The following is a 24070-nucleotide window of genomic DNA, read 5'->3' as shown; positions in this document are numbered from 1 at the left end:
TTCGACATACCACATGGCACCTGGATATTTAACGCTATTCCTCTCGTCAGCACGGTAAATTCCGAAGTTTGGGCTCACAAAGCAAAGAACATAATTTTATATATTTTTTAAATCGCCAGTCTTTCTCGTAGTTTGACATTGCACACTATCTTGTTCTTCCTTACGCTCACATTTACCTTCGTATGCAAACATTGCACCCTACGTCTTCTCTAATCTGTTTATCATATTTTAGTCTTTGCTCCCCCTGCTGTTTCTCCCCTTACTGTTCATGAATGGCACAATGTATGCCTCACTAACGAGTCCCATCTTCAAGTAACGCTCTTTCCCAACTACAGTTATTAGAACTTCTTCCTTCTGTACTCTGTCTGCGTATCTCATATTAAACAATTTTCTATACCACCACATTTCAAACTTCCCAATTTCTTCTTCCACACGTTTCCGATGATCCATGATCTACCTAGACATAATACTTTCTGGGGAGTCTTTATTACCATATCAGTCTGTCAGCAGAAAAAAGCTTTTTATTTCTGGCATCTTTCTTGCTTTGACTATTCTGTGTAATATTGCTTCTCAAAAGTAGTTTTTCGCTTCTTTCATCACTGTGTCAAACTCAATTTGGATGGTTAGAAAACATCAATTATATTTTGGAGTACTCTTAAAAACCTTTCTCCTTGTTGTCCTAAAGACACCTTTCGCCCACGCGAAGTATAATGTTCATTCCTTTCGACGGGTTTTTTGTCTTCCTTAATCCTGCTTAAAGCCTGCTAACTTTAGTGCCTGTATCCAGTGCCTCGTGTATTTACTTCTCTACTGAAAGTTCCTTTCACTTACTTCATTGCATGACCCCTCTAACATATCTGTTTCATCAAGCTACCGCTTGAGGTAAGTGTCAATTCCCAACTTCATGTCAGGCACGCCTTACAAGAAAGAAAAGCAGCACACTGATCCAAAGAAATACTGTTTCAAGTGTAGTATAAAAAACAAGCAGTAACAGTACTGTCAAATAGTAAATCCAATTTCACAAGGCGATCTCTGTAAACTACATCGAAGTTTGTCGCACTTCGGGTCGATGCAAGATGCGTCTATAGCTGTCGTGGCTGGCTGTGGACCTACTGGACATCTGCTGACATCTCTCTTGGGGAACTGTCCAATTCTGAACACCAGAACAGCTCTCAGGAACTGCACTTCAGAACTGTTTTCGGAACTGACTGCCAGCTCACACGTGGGGCGTGTCTTATGTATTAGCATGGAGCTTTACTATGATTCTGCTCCGTTGGTTGCTAGTTTGGAGCGATAGGAGATCTTTGCACGATTGACTTCACATGACAAGTGACCTGCAACACAGCCCCTTGCAATTGTGGAGGGCTACCGGAATACTGCCGTCTTAGCATTGCCTGGTGCGTGTGCAGTCCCATTTGCTACCGATGGCTCAGGAATGGAACGGACTGTGCAGTAGCGTTTGTGACAGACTCACATCGTCATTTTAAAAATTGGACGAGAGTGGCGGTATTCTGCAATTCTGGCTTTCACCATTATCAGTCCGAAATGGCTTTTCTGGACCTTCCAGACTTTTACTCGTAAATAACTGTTGAACGAAGACACTGATCTCTTTCGTAGTAAATGACGATTACATTTCTAGTGATTCTGATGTGCCTAGTGAAATATATCGGCAGTTCTGGATGATTGTCATAAACAAAATGAATAGGTAAATGCCCAATTACGCTGGTAAAATCAAAGGCTTTGTATTTCCTCAGAAAGACACAAGCACAACAAATATAACATGTTAATCACTAAGTCCTATGTTAACGTGAATAGCGATTTCCTATTTTTCTTGTAGTTCTTGGCTTCATTCCGTGGTATATATTGATGTAGTTCTCCTTACTACTCTATCCTGTGCACCTTCATCTCCGAATAAACTCTATCATTTTTGACCCCATACGTCCCTCCAAAACTTAACTCTTGATCTCTTCATGTCCCAGAACGTGTGGAATCAACTGATTCCTCCTTTAGTGAAGTCATACCACACATTTTTTTTCGCCAAATTCTATTCAGTATCTCCTCATCTGCTATGTGATCTACCCATCTAATCTTTAGCATTCTTCTGTATCATCTTATTTCAAACACTTCTGTTCTCTTCCTTTTCTGAACTGCTTAACGTCAACGTTTCATTTCCATACATAGCCACACTCCACACATACGCACAGAAAAGACTCCCTGACAAATTTCTCTCCGAGTTTAACGAATTCATCATCAGCAGAAATGCTTTTCTTGCCACTATCAGTCGAAATTTGGCATCCTCTGTAATTTTGCAGTAATTAGTTATTTTACTGTCTAAATAGCAAAAGTTGAAGTGCCTCATTTCCTAATCTACTTCCATTATTTAATTAGTCCTCATTCCATTGCCCCTGTTTCGTTTTTACTGATGTTCGTCTTAAGTCATCCTTTCAAGGCACTGTACATTTCATTCAACTGCTCTCCCATATCCTTTGCTGTTTCTGACAGATTTACGATGTCAACTGAACATTAATTCCTAGTCCAAATTTTTCGATGTTTTAATTTCCTGCTTGCTCAACGTATAGATGAGTAGTATCTGGGACAGGTTACAACGCAGCCTCTCCTTTCTCATTCACTGACATATTTGCAGGCCCTACGAAACATAACAGCCATCTGGTTTTTGTGCAAGTTGTAAATAACATTTCACCTCCTGAAATTTACCACCGCTACCTTCAGTATTTCATGGCAACGGCCTTGCCGCAGTGGCTACGCCGGTTCCCGCGAGATCACCACAGTTACATCTACATCTACATCTACATTCATACTCCGCAACCCACCCAACGGTGTGTGCCGGAGTTAAGCGCTGTCGGGCGTGGTCGGCACTTGGATGGGTGTCCATCCAGGCCGCCATGAGCTTTTCCCCACCTCTTTGGAGCAATATTGCTGCAATGCAGCGCTGTAATTGATGCCGTGTTGAAAAAATAATTTTGCCAGTAGAGTACGGCATCTCTTCTCAATAGCCGTTGCGTTTCACACCGAAAACTTCAACCCTTTTAACCCTTTACACCAACGGTCACTTCACAAACGAAATCAACACGTGCCACCACGTGACAAACATCATACTGAAATAAAAACAGGAAGGTTTCACATTCTGACTGCTTAGAGCGCCATATTTACAAGTGGTGGCAGAAATTATGAGTTTTTCAACACATTCCGCAAGCGCACCCATTAATGAACGTATTTACTATGACTTAGTTTTCTGCGATGTATATACCCCACACTGCAGAGTTCGAAACACTATCGGATTACTTATTACCATGCCGAATGTAGGAGTGGTAAAATCAAGGCACTGAAGGAAATATTGATGCCAGAACTTAGAAATTATGGTATCTGGTAAGGTCACTACGTGGGTCATGGCAAACAATACGTCTCCCAGGACTCATCTGTTGCCAGAAAAATCCCACACCATCCGATCCCCAGCCAACTCTACTAATGCCAAAGGTACTTGCAGAGTGAAGAATGCCTTTTAGCCAGAAGAGTCGTAACAGTAAAATTTAGAAGGCTAAAAATGTAAAGGATTTCAGTTGGATCGACAATAAAACAAGATGAGAAAAATAACCAAATCAGCGGACGGGTAGTGCCATACGAGGACCACCCATGGCTGTGCTTGCCTGTGGCGTAAGCAAGTTGTTAACAGTATCTAAAAGCAGAAGTGAAACAGGGGTGACCGAGACAACTGGCAAATGAGATTGGGTCGATGGTCACCCAGACCCGCTATGTAAAGAGGGACATACCAACCCCAAATACACCACTCTGAAAATCGTTTTAAATGTTAAGCTGAGAATAAAATCCATTTTCATAGAGGTAGAGAAAACCAGCTCAACTGTCAATGAGTCGTCGTCTGTATTAGAGGCAAAGAATCATGAAATTATGCTTAGGAGGGATGTCCAGATGGAAGAGCATTCCACCAGGACGTGATCTACTATCTCTAAGATTCCACAACCCCAATGTGGGGGTTGCTCGTTACGCAAAATAAAACTAGGGGCTTATCTGATATGACCAATGCAGGTATGACATACGACAGTAAATTGGATTGAGTACAGGAGATGTACCTGTTACGGCGCAGTCTATTGCAGTCTAAATCATGGTTACATACACCAATTAGAAATTCAATAATAAACCACAGCTCAACAATAGAGCAAATTTGAAGACATCTGAGATCTCAGGAGAAAGAGTCGCCTTCAGTAAGACAACAATATGTTCAGTATCTTGAAAACTGCAGAACTCAGTAATTTATAGTGACTAAATATTTTCACAGTAAACTGCGAAATTAATAAATTTTAAACCGATCACGCCATTTCAGCAAACAATATCGTTGATGAAACTTCTTGGCAGATGAAAACTGTGTGCCAGACCGAGACTCGAAATCGGCACCTTTGCCTTTCGCTCAGTTGGAAGAGCACTTGCCCGCGACAGGCAAAGGTCCCGAGTTCAAGTCTCGGACCGGCACACAGTTTTAATCTGCCAGGAAATTTCATATCAGCGCACACTCCGCTGTGCAGTGAAAATTTCATTCTAGAGACAATATCGTTAATGATAACATTGCACTCTATCACCCCTGGAAGCTACGTATCTGTACCTATTTTATCTAATGACTGTATCTGTTGAGAGGCCAGACAAACATGTGGTTCCTGAAGAGGGGAAAGAGCCTTTCCAGTAGTGCCATGGGTAATAGTCTGGATGATTAACTAAACTGATTTTATAACATCAGCCAAATTGGTCTTGATGTGCTGGTTCTGTGAGCAGCTGAAAGCAAGGAAAACTACAGTCGTAATTGGAATTTAGAGGGTTGGAGACTGGCATGTTACATCCGTTAATCATGCAGGTAGGTTAGAAAATTTGGAAAGGAAATTGGATAGGTAAATGTCAGTCATTGCGTAGTTTGTGAAGTTTGATGGCAAATGGAACAGGACTTCTTGTCAAGAGAGTACAGCGTTATAACTAAAAAATTAAATAGGGGTATTTCCAGGAGTAGGTATAATACCGAATAAGATATAAAATCTGGGTAAGATACCATGAACAGCATAGTAAAAGCATTATGGTAGCCAAGATAAGTATGAAGCCAACACTCACCACAATAGTACAAATTTCTATTTCAACTTGCGCAGCAGTTGAAGAGATTGAATGAATGTATGATGATATAAAAGAAACTGTCCAGATAGTTAAGGGAAAAAGTAGAAAATTTAAATGTGATGGAGGACTGAAAGTCGATAGTAGGAAGCATAAGAGGAGGAAAAATGGTAGGAGAATACAGACTGGAGGAAAGGAATGAAAGAAGAAGCTGCCTGCTGGAATTGTGCACAGAATACAATTTACCTACCACTAAACGTGACTGAACGATCATGAAAGAAGGTTGTATACGTGGAAGAAACTTGGAAACACCGGAACGTATGAAATAGTTTATATGATGATAAGTCAGAGATATCTGAACAAGATTTTAAACAGTAAGACATTTCCCGGGGTAGATGTGAACTCTGACCTCAATTTATTGGTTAAGAACTATAGATTAAAACCAAAGAAATTTCTAACAGATAGGACATTTAAGAGACGGAACCTGGATATGTTCGTGCAAACCATTGCTTATTTAGAGTTTGAAACGGAACATTAGGCAGGAATTGACTGAAACTGGTAAAAGTGTACAGAAGAAGAGGAATGGATAGCTTTGAGAGACGAAATAGTGAAGGCAACAGAGGATCAAACAAACGAAAAGACATGGCTTAGTAGAAACCCTTGCATATAACAGGAGATACTAACTGGTGAACTGGTGAAAGGGGACGATATAAAAATGCAGCAGTTGATAAAAAAGGGAACACAGAACCCCAAAAAATGAGATTGGCAGAAAGTGCAAAATGGCTAATCAGCAAAGACTAGAGGATAAATGTAAAGCTATACAAGCACATACTAATAGAGAAAGAACGAGATTCCCTCTAGGAAAACTAAAGAGGCTTTTGTAGAAGAAACAAGCAGCTGTCTGAATATCAAGACAGCAAATCAGTCCTAAGCAACGAAGGGAAAGATGGAAAGTAGAAGGAGTAGGCAGAGGGTCTACGCAAGTAACATGAAATTGAAAGAAATATTATAGGAGTGGAAGAGGATATAGATGAAAATGAGATAGGGGATATGATACTGCGAGAATTTGACAGAGAACTGAGAGACCCAAGTCAAAATGAGGTACTTGCAGAAGTCAACATTCCTTTAGAAGTACTGAAACCCTTGGGAGAGTTAGTCATGACGGAATTATTTCACATGGTGTACAAGATGTATGAGATAGAGGATGTACCATCAGAGTGCAACAAAAGTGTAATAATTTGATTTCCAAAAAAGGCAGCTGCCGACAGGTGTGAATATTATCTAAGTTTCAGTATAATAAGTCATCGTTTCAAAATACTGACAGAAATGACTTAGAGAAGAATGGAAAAACTCGTAGAAGACGACATCATGGAAGATCAGTTTCAATTTTAGAGAAACCTAGGAACAAATGAGACAGTATTGACCTTACGATTTCTCTTAGAAGATATGATAAGGAAAGGTGAACCTACGTTTTCAGCACTTTTAGTCTTATAGATAACGTGAGACAACACATTTGTGAAATACAATTTTTGAAATTTTGAAATACTGAAGGTAAGCACTCAGTTTACCAGGACCATCCGACCGCCGTATCATCCTCAGTGGAGGATGCGAATAGGAGGGGCTTGGGGTCAGCACACCGCTCTCCCCGTCATTATGATGGTATTCTTGACCGAAGCCGCTACTATTCGGTCGAGTAGCTCCTCAACTGGCATCACGAGGCAGAGTGCACCCAGAAAAATGGCAACAGCTCATGGCGGCCTGGATGGACACCCATCCAAGTGCCGACCACGCCCGACAGCGTTTAACTCCGCCACACACCGTTGGGTGGGTTACGGAGTATGAATGTAGATGTAGATGTAGATGTAACTGTGGTGATCTCGCGGGAACCGGCGTAGCCACTGCGGCAAGGCCGTTGCCTTGAAATACTGAAGGTAGCGGTGGTAAATTTCAGGAGATGAAATGTTATTTACAACTTGAACAAAAACCAGATGGCTGTTATGTTTCGTAGGGCAAATATGTCAGTGAATGAGAAAGGAGAGGCTGCGTTGTAACCTGTCCCAGATACTACTCATCTATACGTTGAGCAAGCAGGAAATTAAAACATCGAAAAATTTGGACTAGGAATTAATGTTCAGTTGACATCGTAAATCTGTCAGAAACAGCAAAGGATATGGGAGAGCAGTTGAATGAAATGTACAGTGCCTTGAAAGGATGACTTAAGACGAACATCAGTAAAAACGAAACAGGGGCAATGGAATGAGGACTAATTAAATAATGGAAGTAGATTAGGAAATGAGGCACTACAACTTTTGCTATTTAGACAGTAAAATAACTAATTACTGCAAAATTACAGAGGATGCCAAATTTCGACTGATAGTGGCAAGAAAAGCGTTTCTGCTGATGATGAATTCGTTAAACTCGGAGAGAAAGTTGTCAGGGAGTCTTTTCTGTGCGTATGTGTGGAGTGTGGCTATGTATGGAAATGAAACGTTGACGTTAAGCAGTTCAGAAAAGGAAGAGAACAGAAGTGTTTGAAATAAGATGATACAGAAGAATGCTAAAGATTAGATGGGTAGATCACATAGCAGATGAGGAGATACTGAATAGAATTTGGCGAAAAAAAATGTGTGGTATGACTTCACTAAAGGAGGAATCAGTTGATTCCACACGTTCTGGGACATGAAGAGATCAAGAGTTAAGTTTTGGAGGGACGTATGGGGTCAAAAATGTTAGAGTTTATTCGGAGATGAAGGTGCACAGGATAGAGTAGTAAGGAGAACTACATCAAACTATACCACGGAATGAAGCCAAGAACTACAAGAAAAATAGGAAATCGCTATTCACGTTAACATAGGACTTAGTGATTAACATGTTATATTGGTTGTGCTTGTGTCTTTCTGAGGAAATACAAAGCCTTTGATTTTACCAGCGTAATTGGGCATTTACCTATTCATTTTGTTTATGACAATCATCCAGAACTGCCGATATATTTCACTAGGCACATCAGAATCACTAGAAATGTAATCGTCATTTACTACGAAAGAGATCAGTGTCTTCGTTCAACAGTTATTTACGAGTAAAAGTCTGGAAGGTCCAGAAAAGCCATTTCGGACTGATAATGGTGAAAGCCAGAATTGCAGAATACCGCCACTCTCGTCCAATTTTTAAAATGACGATGTGAGTCTGTCACAAACGCTACTGCAGAGTCCGTTCCATTCCTGAGCCATCGGTAGCAAATGGGACTACACACGCAGCAGGCAATGCTAAGACGGCAGTATTCCGGTAGCCCTCCACAATTGCAAGGGCCTGTGTTGCAGGTCACTTGTCATGTGAAGTCAATCGTGCAAAGATCTCCTATCGCTCCAAACTAGCAACCAACGGAGCAGAATCATAGTAAAGCTCCATGCTAAAACATAAGACACACCCCACGTGTGAGCTGGCAGTCAGTTCCGAAAACAGTTCTGAAGTGCAGTTCCTGAGAGCTGTTCTGGTGTTCAGAATTGGACAGTTCCCCAAGAGAGATGTCAGCAGATGTCCAGTAGGTCCACAGCCAGCCACGACAGCTATAGACGCATCTTGCATCGACCCGAAGTGCGACAAACTTCGATGTAGTTTACAGAGATCGCCTTGTGAAATTGGATTTGCTATTTGAGAGTACTGTTACTACTTGTGTTGTATACTACACTTGAAACAGTATTTCTTTGGACCAGTGTGCTGCTTTTCTTTCTTGTAAGGCGTGCCTGACATGAAGTTGGGAATTGACACTTACTTCAAGCGGTAGCTTGATGAAACAGATATGTTAGAGGGGACATGCAATGAAGTAAGTGAAAGGAACTTTCAGTAGAGAAGTAAATACACGAGGCCCCGGATACAGGCACTAAAGTTAGCAGGCTTTAAGCAGGATTAAGGAAGACAAAAAACCCGTCGAAAGGAATGAACATTATACTTCGCGTGGGCGAAAGGTGTCTTCAGGACAACAAGGAGAAAGGCTTTTAAGAGTACTCCAAATTGAGTTTGACACAGTGTTGAAAGAAGCGAAAAAACTACTTTTGAGAAGTATTCTCAGCTTAACATTTAAAAACGATTTTCGGTGTGGTGTATTGGGGTTGGTATGTCCCTCTTTACATAGTGTGTCTGGGTGACCATCGACCCAATCTCATTTGCCAGTTGTCTCGGTCACCCCTGTTTCACTTCTGCTTTTAGATACTGTTAACAACTTGCTTACGCCACAGGCAAGCACAGCCATGGGTGGTCCTCGTATGGCACTACCCGTCCGCTGATTTGGTTATTTTTCTCATCTTGATTTATTGTCGATCCAACTGATATCCTTTACATTTTTAGCCTTCTCAATTTTACTGTTACGACTCTTCTGGCTAAAAGGCATTCTTCACTCTGCAAGTACCTTTGGCATTAGTAGAGTTGGCTGGGGCTCGGATGGTGTGGGATTTTTCTTGCAACAGATGAGTCCTGGGAGACGTATTGTTTGCCATGACCCACGTAGTGACCTTACCAGATACCATAATTTCTAAGTTCTGTCATCAATATTTCCTTCAGTGCCTTAATTTTACCACTCCTGATTTCGGCATGGTAATAAGTAATCCGATAGTGTTTCGAATTCTGCAGTGTGGGGTATATACATCGCAGAAAACTAATTCATGGTAAATACACTCCTGGAAATTGAAATAAGAACACCGTGAATTCATTGTCCCAGGAAGGGGAAACTTTATTGACACATTCCTGGGGTCACATACATCACATGATCACACTGACAGAACCACAGGCACATAGACACAGGCAACAGAGCATGCACAATGTCGGCACTAGTACAGTGTATATCCACCTTTCGCAGCAATGCAGGGTGCTGTTCTCCCATGGAGACGATCGTAGAGATGCTGGATGTAGTCCTGTGGAACGGCTTGCCATGCCATTTCCACCTGGCGCCTCAATTGGACCAGCGTTCGTGCTGGACGTGCAGACCGCGTGAGACGACGCTTCATCCAGTCCCAAACATGCTCAATGAGGGACAGATCCGGAGATCTTGCTGGCCAGGGTAGTTGACTTACACCTTCTAGAGCACGTTGGGTGGCACGGGATACATGCGGACGTGCATTGTCCTGTTGGAACAGCAAGTTCCCTTGCCGGTCTAGGAATGGTAGAAAGATGGGTTCGATGACGGTTTGGATGTACCGTGCACTATTCAGTGTCCCCTCGACGATCACCAGAGGTGTACGTCCAGTGTAGGAGATCGCTCCCCACTCCATGATGCCGGGTGTTCGCCCTGTGTGCCTCGGTCGTATGCAGTCCTGATTGTGGCGCTCACCTGCGGTCCCCTACGGCACTGCGTAGGATCCTACGGTCTTGGCCTGCATCCGTGCGTCACTGCGGTCCGGTCCCAGGTCGACGGGCACGTGCACCTTCCGCCGACCACCGGCGACAACATCGAGGTACTGTGGAGACCTCACGCCCGACGTGTTGAGCAATTCGGCGGTACGTCCACCCGGCCTCCCGCATGCCCATTATACGCCCTCGCTCAAAGTCCGTCAGCTGCACATACGGTTCACGTCCACGCTGTCGCGGCATGCTACCAGTGTTAAGGACTGCAATGGACCTCCGTATGCCACGGCAAACTGGCTGACACCTACGGCGGCGGTGCACAAATGCTGCGCAGCTAGCGCCATTCGACGGCCAACACCGTGCTTCCAGGTGTGTCCACTGTGCCGTGCGTGTGATCATTGCTTGTGCAGCCCTCTCGCAGTGTCCGGAGCAAGTATGGTGGGTCTGACACACCGGTGTCAATGTGTTCTTTTTTCCATTTCCAGGAGTGTACGTTCATTAATGGGTTCGCTTGCGGAGTGTGTTGAAAAACTAATTATTTCTGCCACCACTTGCAAATATGGCGCTCTAAGCAGTCAGAATGTGAAACCTTCCTGTTTTTATATCAGTATGATGTTTGTCACGTGGTGACACGTGTTGATTTCGTTTGTGAAGTGACCGTTGGTGTAAAGGGTTAAAAGGGTTCAAGTTTTCGGTGTGAAACGCAACGGCTATTGAGAAGAGATGCCGTACTCTACTGGCAAAACTATTTTATCAAAACGGCATCAATTACAGCGCTGCATTGCAGCAATATCGCTCGAAAGAGGTGGGCTAAAGCACATTATCAAGAAATTTGAAGAAACGGATGAATTAGGTGGTGCACCAGGGAGATGGAGGCCTCCCAGTTCCATGACAGTTGCTGATGAAATTTCCGTAGCTACAACCGACCGTGCAGTACGTGGCTCAAAATCCTTAGCCAGTGCTCGATTTGAGTCATGGAAATTATTTCTCCCCGGTCAACATTTAAAAAGATTTTTCGGATTACACTGGTATCCCTACAAGATTCAGAATGTGCACCAAATGTAGCCCCAAGAAAGGCTACCACGCTGTGACTAGGATAACGTGAGGCCAAGGAACATTCTTTGGATGGACGAGGTACATTTCACTCTGCACTGTGCCGTGAAGGCCCAGAAATGTTGCGTATGGCGTTCTACTTTGCCACATGTTGTGCAGGAACTGTGGCGTGGTCATCGGTCTCATGGGATTAGGGAAGGATGGGGAAGGAAGTCGGCCATGCCCTTCCAAAGGCACCATCCTGGCATTTGGTTTGATTCAAATGGCTCTGAGCACTATGCGACTTAACTTTTGAGGTCATCAGTCGCCTAGAACGTAGAACTAAATAAACGTAACTAACCTGAGGACATCACACCCATCCATGCCCGAGGCAGAATTCGAACCTGTGACCGTAGCAGTAGCTCGGCTCCAGACTGTAGCGCCTAGAACCGCACGGCACTCCGGCAGGCCACTAGCATTTGCCTGGAGCGATTTAGGGAAATCTCGAGAAACCTATATCACGATGGCGCGACGTGGGATTGAACCGTCCTCTTCCCGAATTTTTCTTCAAGAAAATGACACCTCGCGGACCTGCTGGTGTCAAGTGCCATCTGAACGTCCTTGTGAACCACGTGGTTCGAGCCTTACAAGAATGCAACTGTAGCTACAGCAATACTGTAATGCAGGATGGAGCTGTATCACTTGTCACTTAGCAGGTCAAAGAGTTGCTTCGATAAACCTTAGGTAACGACCACATCATCTATAGCCAATTTCAAACTGTGTGGCCTACAGTACTGTCCAACCTAGCATCGTGTGATTACTGGTTGTGGGTATTTCTGAAAGATCGTGTTATCAAGGTCGCAACTGGACTCTTTCTAGTCTGAAGGATAATTATACGCCGACATTTGGCGCTGATTACTCCGAGCGCGCTGTGAGCGAACGTCAACTATACCTTCTTACAGATGCGGCATATTGCTGAGTCGGCAGACCGTGTTTTGTAACATGTGAGCGCATCCTAACAAACGTGCCAGAACCACCGATGTCATGTGTTCGATCATTCCACCCCTTTTTTTTCTGTACCCATACCACATTCTGATTGCCTATAGTACCATATTTTCATATGGTGTCAGAAAGTAGAACTATTCAGAATGAGATTTTCTCTCTGCAGCGCAGTGTGTGCTGATATGAAACTTCCTGGCAGTTTCAAACTTTGTGCCGGACCGAGACTCACAGCTCTGAGGACGGGGTGTGAGTTGTGCTTGGGTAGCTCAGTTGCTAGAGCGCTTGCCTGCGAAAGGCAAAGGTCCCGAGTTCAGGTCTCGGTCCGGCACACAGTTTTAATCATCCAGGAAGTTTCAGTAGAACTATTACTTTTTTCAGCATACTCCACGAGTTCATCCGTTAATATCTACGATATTTCAGCATCTTGTGATGTATACAGCTCACACTGTAACACTTACAAAACCTTTGGTTTAATTATAAGTACCTGGAACTTCTATAACCAATCAGCTTTCTGGTATACGTCACTAATTCCAGATGAACTACTTGTTGACCAAGGGACAACTGATCTCGCTGTTTAATGCATTATCCACGAAAATGATAGCGGAACAAACACTGGTAGCAGTTACTTCTGTAAAATATCTGGGAGTATGCGTGCAGAACGATTTGAAGTGGAATGATCATATAAAATTAGTCGTTGGTAAGGCAGGTACCAGGTTCAGATTCATTGGGAGACTCCTTAGAAAATGTAGTCCATCAACAAAGCAGATGGCTTACAAAACACTCGTTTGACCTATACTTGAGTATTGCTCATCAGTGTGGGGTCCGTACCAGATCGGGTTGACGGAGGAGATAGAGAAGATCCAAAGAAGAGCGGCGCGTTTCGTCACAGGGTTATTTGGTAACCGTGATATCGTTACGGAGATATTTAGCAAACTCAAGTGGCAGACTCTGCAAGAGAGGCGCTCTGCATCGCGGTTTAGCTTGCTCGCCAGGTTTCGAGAGAGTGCGTTTCTGGATGAGGTATTGAATATATTGCTTCCCCTTACTTATACGTCCCGAGGAGATCACGAATGTAAAATTAGAGAGATTCGAGCGCGCACGAAGTCTTTCAGACAGTCGTTCTTCTCGCGAACCAGACGCGACAGGAACAGAAAAGGGAGGTAATGACAGTGGCACGTAAAGTGCCCTCAGCCACACACCGTTGGGTAGCTTGCGTAGTATAAATGTAGATGTAGATGTAGGAACTAAACAAGATAAATTTCTTTGATTTCTTGCTGTTGCCGGTCTGCATCATGTAGCCTCATTATGAGTGACAGTCAGATGAAAACGGAACACCCGTCACAAAGTAAAGCACTAGTTTAATTTTATTAGTAATTTGAGTCATTTAGTGTTATAGAAACGAGGTGCCAACGACAATGTTGCCCGATTTTCGTGAAGTTTATTCTTAGAGCCATGTATAACAAGAATGCTCAAGATTTGTATTCACATCTCTTTCGCTTTCTGGTTAAGGCTAGTGGTACATTATTAGAGCGTTCTGTTTATTTGCGAATGTTATTACGAATGTGGACTTCGTGGGCACGTAACAGTTACGCTTTGCCGGTAAGTGAACCAGAGACGCTCTGTTAAGTTACAACTCTTGTACTCCGTGCTGCTAGTTGCTTCCACTTGCTGGTTGAAAATGCTAATAAAACTAAATTCCAATTGATCTCTTACTTACTTCCAGTGTTCGCTCCGTCTGTTTAAGACTTGTAGCAAATGTACGATCTGTATTTAATAGTGGAAATAAATCGGTGTCTACCAGATATTTTGAGTGCCTGGTTTAAATTGTCACATTATCACATAAGTTGCTTTAATAAGCGACACAGCTCGCTGAAAGCGTGTTGTTTCGAAGAGCTATCAGCACCGCTTAATGCAAGTTTGTCGAACAGCCTCTACAAATTAAAGTGTAGATTTTCTGAAGTTTCTTCTGCTCTAATGGCATAATAACAGTGTGGTATGTAGTACAATGTTTCGTTATCTGGCGTATTTTCACGTGTGCAATGCGCAGTTTATATAAATAATATTCACAGCTTTGGCTAACACAATTAACACCAGCTAGGCAGAAGGTTGGACGTGCAAACTACAAACTAGAGAAACTGATGCATTTATTTCAGTCATAGTCTAACTTAAGTCAACTCAGTTCCACATAAAACTGAAAAATTGAGTCACGGACAAAGGTCGCTGTTAAAGATAAAATGACATAAAATGAAAAATACTTTGTTGCGAACGGAATTGGGTTCCTTCGACTTTACCCCGAGATCCTAATGATATTTATAATGTACTGAAGGCACTGTCTACAAGATTTCAACTCGGGACATTGTGAGAAATCAACTAAAATATTTTACGCTTTGCTTTTTAGTTGCTTCATAGTTTCCGAAAAGAAAATGCTGCATTATGCTAAGGAATACGGGAAAAAACCAGGATCTGTATTCGACCGAACTGATGTTTATTAACGCCATTTTTAACTTTATATAATAGCTTAAGGGGATGTGTGTGAACCCGCGGTCTGCCCACAATGCCGAAGAGAGGCATGCAAGGCCCTACTCGTGTACAAGAGAAGCACCACGAGCATGAAAAGACATAGAGAGCAAAAGTATCACCCATTCTACTTCTACAAAAGTTTTGAACAGCCTTGAAGAGTCAATTAGGGACAGCTGTGTGAAAATGTGTGTGTCGGATCTACGGCTATACAACATGGTTAGTGTGGAGGGGTTTAATAGCCTTTGACAATAGCTAATCGATGTTGGTGTCAAGTGCGGGACAGTCTCAGCGCAAGAAATTTAGCCTTCTCCGAGAGCTGTCTCTCGACATATACAAGATATTGCCGATCGAGTACCAAGTGAGATCTTGCCGCAAGTAAAAAAAATCTATTGACCAGAATGAGTGTTATATGACGTGCAATCTTTTGGCTGATAATTATCACAAATACGTTATCTGACTGTCGCATCCTACTATTGTTGTAAACTCTGAGGACTGGTTTCAACTGAGAAACAATATGCTCCTCACAATGAAGTTTCTGAACGTTTCAAAAACGAGTGAATGTATTCTTACAGAGTTATAAGAAAAATTGTCTGAGATAGGTACATGTGTTCTGGAACTAAACAAAGTGATATTTGTAACGGGCCAAGGGCCGAACATAAAGAAAGCTCTTCAACGCCACAAACGTCTGCAATGGGCAGTGACCTCTTTGAACACTACGTTAAGACACACATTCCATCACAAGTTTCTTAGACAGGAATTACCTGATATTTATGAATCCATCTAGGCAGTGCGCAGAACTGCAGGGTATATGAAATACCCTGGCTTGGTGGCAATTTTTCAAAAAACGTTACATCAAGATGTTGAAACGAGAGGGAACAGCATGTACATGATGTTGGATGCGCTTCAGTCATAAAAAAATTAAATTGAAAAAGAAAACAATCAGGAAATGATATCTCTGTACCAAACTGATGTAGTGGAGGGGACAATTAAATTTATTGAAACTTTTAAAATGCGAGAAGGAACCTTGAAGGTGGGACAGAACAGTCACTGCCTTTTGTGGTGCAGTGGGCGTTTAGTTTACTAGGTATATACCAAAGTGTAGATGGCAATGCAGCAATGCAGTAGTCAAATCGCAGATAGGACGTGCAGAAACCTACCTAAAAGAGAAAGCCGTTAACGAACTAAAGGATTCTCATTATATGGCTACTGTTTTTCCTTCATATTTCTAGGAACGTTTACTGCTGAGTGAATCGAGGTAAGAAAATATTTATAAAATTTTTCAAAAGGACCGAAACAGTGTAGTCGTGGAAGAAGATTCCATTCCTTCTCCCGTAAAAAAACTTCTGAAGGTGGCGTTCATCAACACCTAAACGCAAAGATTACCTGGTGAAATATTTGAACATGGACGTCCTAGGCTATGACGTAAAGAATGTTTTGTCGCGGTCGTAGGCAAAAGCCTTTGCCTTCCCCAAGCTCTTTAATATGTGGCGAAACAAATCCTCTGCATTTCCGATCGTAGGGCAGCGAGCGAAAACAATTTTACCAGGGCAGGCTTAAGTGCATCGGAGAAGCGCTGCTGTATCGATCCAGAACGTGTCAATAACGTTTTCTTAATTCATAACAGTAAGAAGGACGAGGAAATGATTGTATGAAGACAGTAATGTCACGCGAGATGGAACACAAACAATCTGTTTTAAATAGCCTCCACTTCTATAATATAAGTGTAGTATACAGGTTTGTATTCACAAGTTCCTGTTACCAACATATTTTGTTCTGTGTTACGTTATCTTCAATCTCAACTTCATAGTTTGATTCAATTTGATCATTCATTACTCTAGTAGTTTTAATCTTACTTTTTACTTAAGTATAAATAATATTATTGATTCCATTAAACAGTCATGAAATGCGTTTGATTATAGTGGGGAAAAGCTTTACTTCCTGGCACGTGTTCAACGAATGAATCGTGAGAGCATTTCCTATTTCTACAAGGTGTACAACTTTGCTTCCGCCGTTTGCCGATAGGTGGCGACAACGGTAAGTAGCGGTTGAAAGAAACAGACAGGCAGTTAGCTTGGACCTCGGTCAACGTAACCTCATTCAAACATTAGTCGAACTGTGTTTGTATCATAAAGTTGTTCTTGATTGAAAATGTCAGTTAACGACCCTAAATCTCGTCATTTGTGGGAGGTGTTACTGTTTTGTTTCCATATGAAGAAAACAGGGCCTGAGTCTCATTGAATGCTCTCAGGCACGTATGGTAAGGACGCTGTTAGTGAAATAATGTGTCGTGAGTGGTTTAAATGCTTCAAGAACGGCGATTTTAACGTCGTAGACCGGCATAGTGGTGGAAGAGAGAATGTTTTTGAAGATGCAGAACTGGAGACATTGCTGAGTGAAGACTCACGTCAAACTCAAGAAGAATTGGCACGATTAGTGGGAGTAACACAGCAAGCCACTTCAATACGTCTCAAGGCTATGGGTATGATTCACAAAGAAGTAACTTGGAACCCGTGTGAGATGAAACCAAGAGACGTTGAACGGCGTCTCTGTGTTTGATACAGTTGCTTCAGAGGCAAAAAACTCAATGGATTTCTGCATCGCATTGTGACCGGGGACGAAAAATGGGTTCATTGCGATAACCCTAAATGCTAAAAATCGTGGGGATATCACGGCCATGCTTCCACGTCGATGTCCAAACCGAACATTCACGGCTCCAAGATCATACTCTGCATTTGGTGAGACCAGCTCGGCGTCATGTACTCTAAGGTATTAAAACCAAGTGAAACAATCACTGGTGCTCGTTATCGAAAGCAATTAATGCGTCTGAGCAGAGCATTAAAAGACAAAAGGCCGCAATACAGTGAGAGGCACGATAAAGTGTTTTTGCAGCACGACAACGCTCAACCCGACGTTGCAAAAGAGATCCAAACGTACTTGGAAACTTTAAAATGGGAAGTCCTACCCCACCCGTCGTATTCTACAGACATTGCTCCCTCTGACTATCACCTGTTTAGATCAATGGCGCGTGGCCTGGCTGACCAACACTTCCGATCTCATGAGGAATTCACAAATCGGATCGATTCTTGGATCGCTTCAAAACTTTTTCGACGCGGGATTCGTACACTGCCCGAAAGATGGAAGAAAGTAGTGGCTATCGATGGAAAATACTTTCAATGATACATGTGTAACCAATTAGTTTCATTAAAGCCTCAAATGTTGGGGAAAAAACGGCGGAAGCCAAGTTGTACACCTTGTACAGTATTTCTAAGCATGGTAGAACTAAAATGCAAAGATCAAAATATTATGAAGATGAAATAATGAGTATGAGTCAGTTGCCTAACTCGTGAGCGCCTGTGTTCAAACCACGAGTTACTCGCACACTCACTCCCGAGCAGCTGCCATGCTCAGGATTAACGAGCGAGCGTCATGCGGGTACTGACCGACGCTAGGCTGGTCTGTCTCATACATATTTTTCGCCTTCAGTTCCCTTCGTCGTTGTATGACAGATAACGATGATGATTATAGACACCACTTGACAAAGAAACTTACCGACAGTTGTTCTTCCCTTACACTGTCTGTGAATAGAACGTGAGGGACACCAAACGATAACGGTATTCCACTATTCACAAATTAGCCACGAGTGTAGGCAGATTATGTGCTGTTTTTATCAAGAATAAACAAATTTGTATCTGATTGGAGTCTTGTAAAGCGGATGATGCTTCAGTGTTCCGTTCTTGAGCCATTGCTTTCGTTACTGTGTATCAATGCACCACCATTAAACTTTTCAGATGAGAGAAAAAATTTAAAAATGAGAGCATAAACGTAAATGTTTCAGTGTGTAGCAGAACAGGTAACTTCATTACGGGCCATGAAGAGTGAAGATTGTCTGCTGCAAGTAAGATAGTGAAAAATAATGTGAAAATGTTTGACAAAGCTTCTGCGCTGACATTTTAGCATCCCAAGTTGCTACATAGTCCCGTAAATGGGACACTTAAGGCTCCTGCGATGGAAGACGAAGCAGTCTTGGACATGACAAAGATATTTAAATATTACGTGAAAAGGTACTTTCTTCGACTTCAGCTTAATTGGCAGTGGATGGTCGAGATAAGTGGCACACGAAGTATATTACTTTCGCTGTACTTTCTCAGTGAAGTGTCAAGTAGAAAGATTTTAGTTGATGAGGTTCATTCTATTATTTTATTTCTTAGATCATTGAGTAGTTGGTCAGGTACACTGGTGTCCAAAATCAAATCACCAAACTGCTGTTTTCCCGTCTTGTGTCTCATCCACGGTACAGTCATACAAATCTTCAACGATCGTATTCAGCACGGAAGATGGCATCTCGGTCAACGGAAAACAACGCCCACGATGCCATCATGGCACCTATCAAGCGGGGTAATGTTTCCAGGCTAGAACCACATCCACAATCGTTGAGTACACAGCCGCAGACTGTGCAGTATGGCACAGAGAAGACGCCTACTGTCTCTCTGCTGTGGAAGCCATAGGAAGACTGGAAGCAGGGGGCTCGTAAACTGATGGCTTAGTGTAGATTGTTCTGTTGTTTCTCGAATGAGGCGACAAGTTTGTAGACACCGAAACTGTATCCCGAAAACCAAGGCAGGGCCGACCACGTGTGACTTCAGATGGGAGGACCGTCTTGAGTAGAGTGCAGGCGAATCGGCAAGGTTTAACTGCTGTTACGGATCGTGACGACATCTCGAGACCTCATTTGCGGTTGTTGCTTGGTGCTGTAGACCCAGACACCGTACTGATGGACGATGATGTCCGACCTCATAGGCGTTTTTTGGAAACGGAAATATTGCAGGCATGGCGTGACCTGCGTGCGCTCCCAATTTGAATACCATACAAAACGTCTGGGATGCACAAGGGAGACGGGTTGCATCAAGTCAGCATCAACCAACCACTCTCCAAGGCTAGTGAGCAGCTCAGCGTTATTGCCTCAAATTGAGGTTGATGACATCATTCACAGCAAGCTCCGTTGTTGTCAGGCGTGTATTGGTGCCAGACGTGGTCACACTCCATAGTGAGCAGATTAACCAGTTGTCAGATTGTATGAGTAGAAAACATTAAGTTCAGAAAAGAACGAACAACACTTTTATCTACCGTTATGCATGTTGCAGTTGATTACATCTGTATGCTTTACGTCGTTTCTACTTTACTATCATTTTTATATACCGTTTTAAGGCAAAATACACAACTGGCCCTTAAAATTGCTACAACAAGGAGAAATTCAGATGATAAACGGGTATTCATTGGATAAATATATTATACCAGAACCGATATGTGATTACATTTTCACGGAATTTGGATGCAGAGACCCTGAGAAATCAGTATCCAGAACAGCCACCTCTGGCAGTGATGACGGCCTTGATACGCCAGGGCATTGAGTCAGTACCACAATTCATCAAAAGTAGTGACTGGCGTATTGTTACGAGCCAGTTGCTCGGCCACCATTGTCCAGACGTTGTCAATTGGTGAGAGATCTAGAGAATGTGCTCCTCAGGGCAGCAGTCGAACATTTTCTGTATCCAGAAAGGCCCGTACAGGACCTGCAACATGCGGTCGTGCATTATCCTGCTGAAATGTAGGGTTTCACAGGGCTCGAATGAAGGGTAGAGCCATGGGTCGTAACACATCTGAAATGTAACGTCCACTGTTCAAAGTGCCATCAATGCGAACAACAGGTGATAGAGGTGTGTAACCAATGGCACCCCATAACATCTCGCCGGGTGATACGCCAGTATGGCGATGACAAATACACGCTTCCAATGTGCGTTCACCGCGATGTCGCCAAATACGGATGCGACCATCACGATGCTGTAAACAGAACCTGGATTCGTCCGAAAAAATGACGTTTTGCCATTCGTGCACCCAGGTTCGTCGTTGAGTACACCATCGCAGGCGCTCCTGTCTGTGATGCAGCGTCAAAGGTAAGCGCAGCCATGGTCTCCGAACTGATAGTCCCTGCTGCTGCAAACGTCGTCGAACTGTTCGTGCAGATGGTTGTTGTCCAGCAAATGTCCCCATCGGTTGACTCAGGGATCGAGACGTGGCTGCACGATCCTTTACAGCCATGCGGATAAGATGCCTGTCTTCTCGACTGCTAGTGATACGAGGCCGTTGGGATCGAGCACGGCGTTCCATATTACCCTCCTCAAACCACCGATTCCATATTAAGCTAACAGTCATTGTATCTCGACCAACGCGAGCAGCAGTGTCGCGATACGATAAACTGCAATCGCGATAGGCTAAATACGACCTTTATCAAAGTCGGAAACGTGATGGTACGCGTTTCTCCTCCTTACGCGAGGCATCACAACAACGCTTCACCAGGCAACGGCGGTAAACTGCTGTTCGTGTATGAGAAATCGGTTTGAAACTTTCCTCATGTCAGCAAGTTGTAGGTGTCGCCACTAGCGCCAACCTTGTGTGAATGCTCTGAAAAGCTAATCATTTCCATATCACATCATCTTCATCCTGTCGGTCAAATTTTAATGGCCAGTAGTGTAAATGTTACCTTGCAAGATTTCCGTTTGTTGCGTTTATTTTCGACCGCAGTGTATTTGTGGCTGAATTCCTCAGATCTTTCAGTGACATACTAATGATGAGAGGAATAGAGAGAGGGAGAGAGAGAGAGAGAGGGAGGGAGGGAGGGAGACAGAAAGAAAGAGAGAGAGGGGGAGAGGGAGAAATGTGCCAGTGGCGAGAATGTAATTACAGGCAGAGGGAACGTTTTTATGTTTGCTTCCATCTTTCTGTGGACAGCGCCCTGATCTCGTGCTCTGCTTCACAGGCGGCTGTGTCGTGGCTGTCCGTGGCGGGAAGCGCGGTCGGAGTGGCTGCAGGGGCAGCGACCAGCAGAGCGGCCGCTTTGGCCAGCAACGGTCACGTGATGAGCAGGACGGGCCAAATAGCGTGCAACGCCCTCAACGTCACCTCGCTCGCTGTCAACGCGACGGGTATTGGTATCGGAGCCTTCAGCCTTGGTGAGCGCTTCAAGGAGGGCGAGGCAACACCTCTCGAAGTGCTCCAGTTCAGTGCCTCGGTGCTATTTTTCGCCCATGCAACAATCAACTTCCAGACAGCTTCACAGATAATCAAGGACACTCAAAGGGGAGTAATAGAAGATTACGAGAAGAGTCTGCGGAGCAACAGACACAGGAGAGCGTTCAAGAAGTTGGCAAGTAACACCGCAGCTACTGGTGACAGTTTGGTGGACGGCAATGCAAGAGTTATTAGGGGCATCCATAGCATAGATAATAAGGACGACTTCTTTGCTGGCATCGTTAGGACGAGAAAAGACTTTGGTGGCCACTAAGCAATTTTTTCTGAAAATGGAAACATTATCGTGAATGGTGGTGCAGAAATACACCCAATGAAGTTGTATGAGCTGGGCAAAGTGCAAAGGAAGGAGTTCCTCTCATTGGCCAAGCAGGCATCGCAGGGCAAAATATCCGATGCCACTTTCAGAGCTCGTTTTGACTTAGTACTCAACTCTAACACTGCAGGCTCCTCTGGTAGAAACACGTCGCTGAGCAGTGACGCGACGGAGGCAATAAATGCACTTACGTCACAGCTGCAGCAGGGAATACAACGGATAAACATAGGCAGAAATGAGCTTGTGCTTATGATGTCAGTTGTGAATGAGCTCACACATCTGATGTGCTCCAGGACCAACAATAAATACGCTAAATGGTGGCAGCTTATCTGGTACCACGTCAGCAAGCTTGTTAGGGAAATGATGGCTACATATGATGAAACTCTGCACCTTGAAAGACAGATTCATAAGTTCGTAGATAACGACCGTTTCGATCTGAAACACGAAATTCAAATGTCCAAAGCCTTCATTCGTTATGTTCATAAGGTACATCATCGGTACAAAGATCACGTTGAGGAACTGATAAATGATATAGAGAAACTGATGACAAATGCCGTAGAGAAACAGGACACAATTTGTCCATACTGTAAACAGGCAATGTGATAAATAAAAACGGTGTACTTAGGGAGTTTGTGCATTCCGAACTGGAATGGCGAAAGAAAAAATGTTGGTTTTTTTTGCAACAGTTTCCGTAACACAATTGTTTTAGAGTAAATGCAACGTGTGTTTTTATTACTAAGGACTTCACCAATTTTACCTTGTAATATTGTGTATAAGGTATAGTTACATGTTTATGCTAGGTAGAAGTACCCTACAATTTTGAGCTTCAGTTCATGGTACATGAAGTGTTTAACAAAGTTTTTTGTTCCTTGTAATGCAAGATTTGTGCAGTGTTTAGAAGCCAGTGTTGCAATGAAAGCACTATAAGTTTGGCACTATATTACTTAGATTATATCAGTATTGTCAAACTTGCAGCACAGTAGTATGACATAGCTACAGTTTCACTTTATTTGTTTGCTTCTCATGTTGAAAAGCAACAGAACACCTTAAACGAGTAGAGATTGGGCGTTCATATTTGCAGGACATATAAATTAGCATGTTCTGCAGAAATGATAAGCATTTCAGTTACTTCATTTCAGCCTGCATCCTGTTGCCTAATAGTCAAAGGGTTCGCCATGGGCCAAGGTAACTTGTTCCGTGGATGATGCCATCGACTTGTATAAGGCGCGAATGCCGTCCTATGATATAAGCCTTAGTTCAAATGGCTCCGAGCGCTATGGGACTTAACTTCTGAGGTCCGTAGCGGTAGCGCGGTTCCAAACTGTAGCGCCTAGAACCGCTCGGCCACCTCGGCCGGCGATATAGCCTTCCATGCTGCGTTTACCTGATTACAAAGTTCATCTGTGGCAGGTGGCATTTGGTCATATTACTGATTTCATCATTTCACCATATCCCACACATTTTCGATTTGGTGACAAGTCTGGTAATCTGGTGGGCCAGGGCAAATGGCTGACATCCTGTGACACAGAGAAGACACGTGTTCGTGCATCAACATGTTTTAGTGCACTTCCTTGCTGGAAAATGGCACCTGGGATGTTGTGCAGATAGAATATGGCTACGGTTCACAGGATATCATTCACGTAGGTCACACTAGTCACA

The 24070-nt window shown here is 43.3% G+C and overlaps 1 protein-coding gene across 1 annotated transcript in view; it reads left to right on the top strand.

Moving 5' to 3' along the window:
* Positions 1 to 22357, top strand: part of LOC126273398 (uncharacterized) — a 93568-nt gene extending 71211 nt beyond the window's left edge. Inside the window, exon 5 of the mRNA XM_049976951.1 lies at positions 21827 to 22357. Within this exon, the coding sequence (XP_049832908.1) occupies positions 21827 to 22351 (525 nt within the window). The 3' untranslated portion in view covers positions 22352 to 22357. The remainder of the gene's footprint in view (positions 1 to 21826) is intronic.
* The last annotated feature ends 1713 nt before the right edge of the window (positions 22358 to 24070 follow it).

Source organism: Schistocerca gregaria, chromosome 5 (genome assembly GCF_023897955.1).
Source record: "Schistocerca gregaria isolate iqSchGreg1 chromosome 5, iqSchGreg1.2, whole genome shotgun sequence".
NCBI lineage: Eukaryota > Metazoa > Arthropoda > Insecta > Orthoptera > Acrididae > Schistocerca > Schistocerca gregaria.
This window is presented reverse-complemented; position numbering and strand designations above follow the sequence as displayed.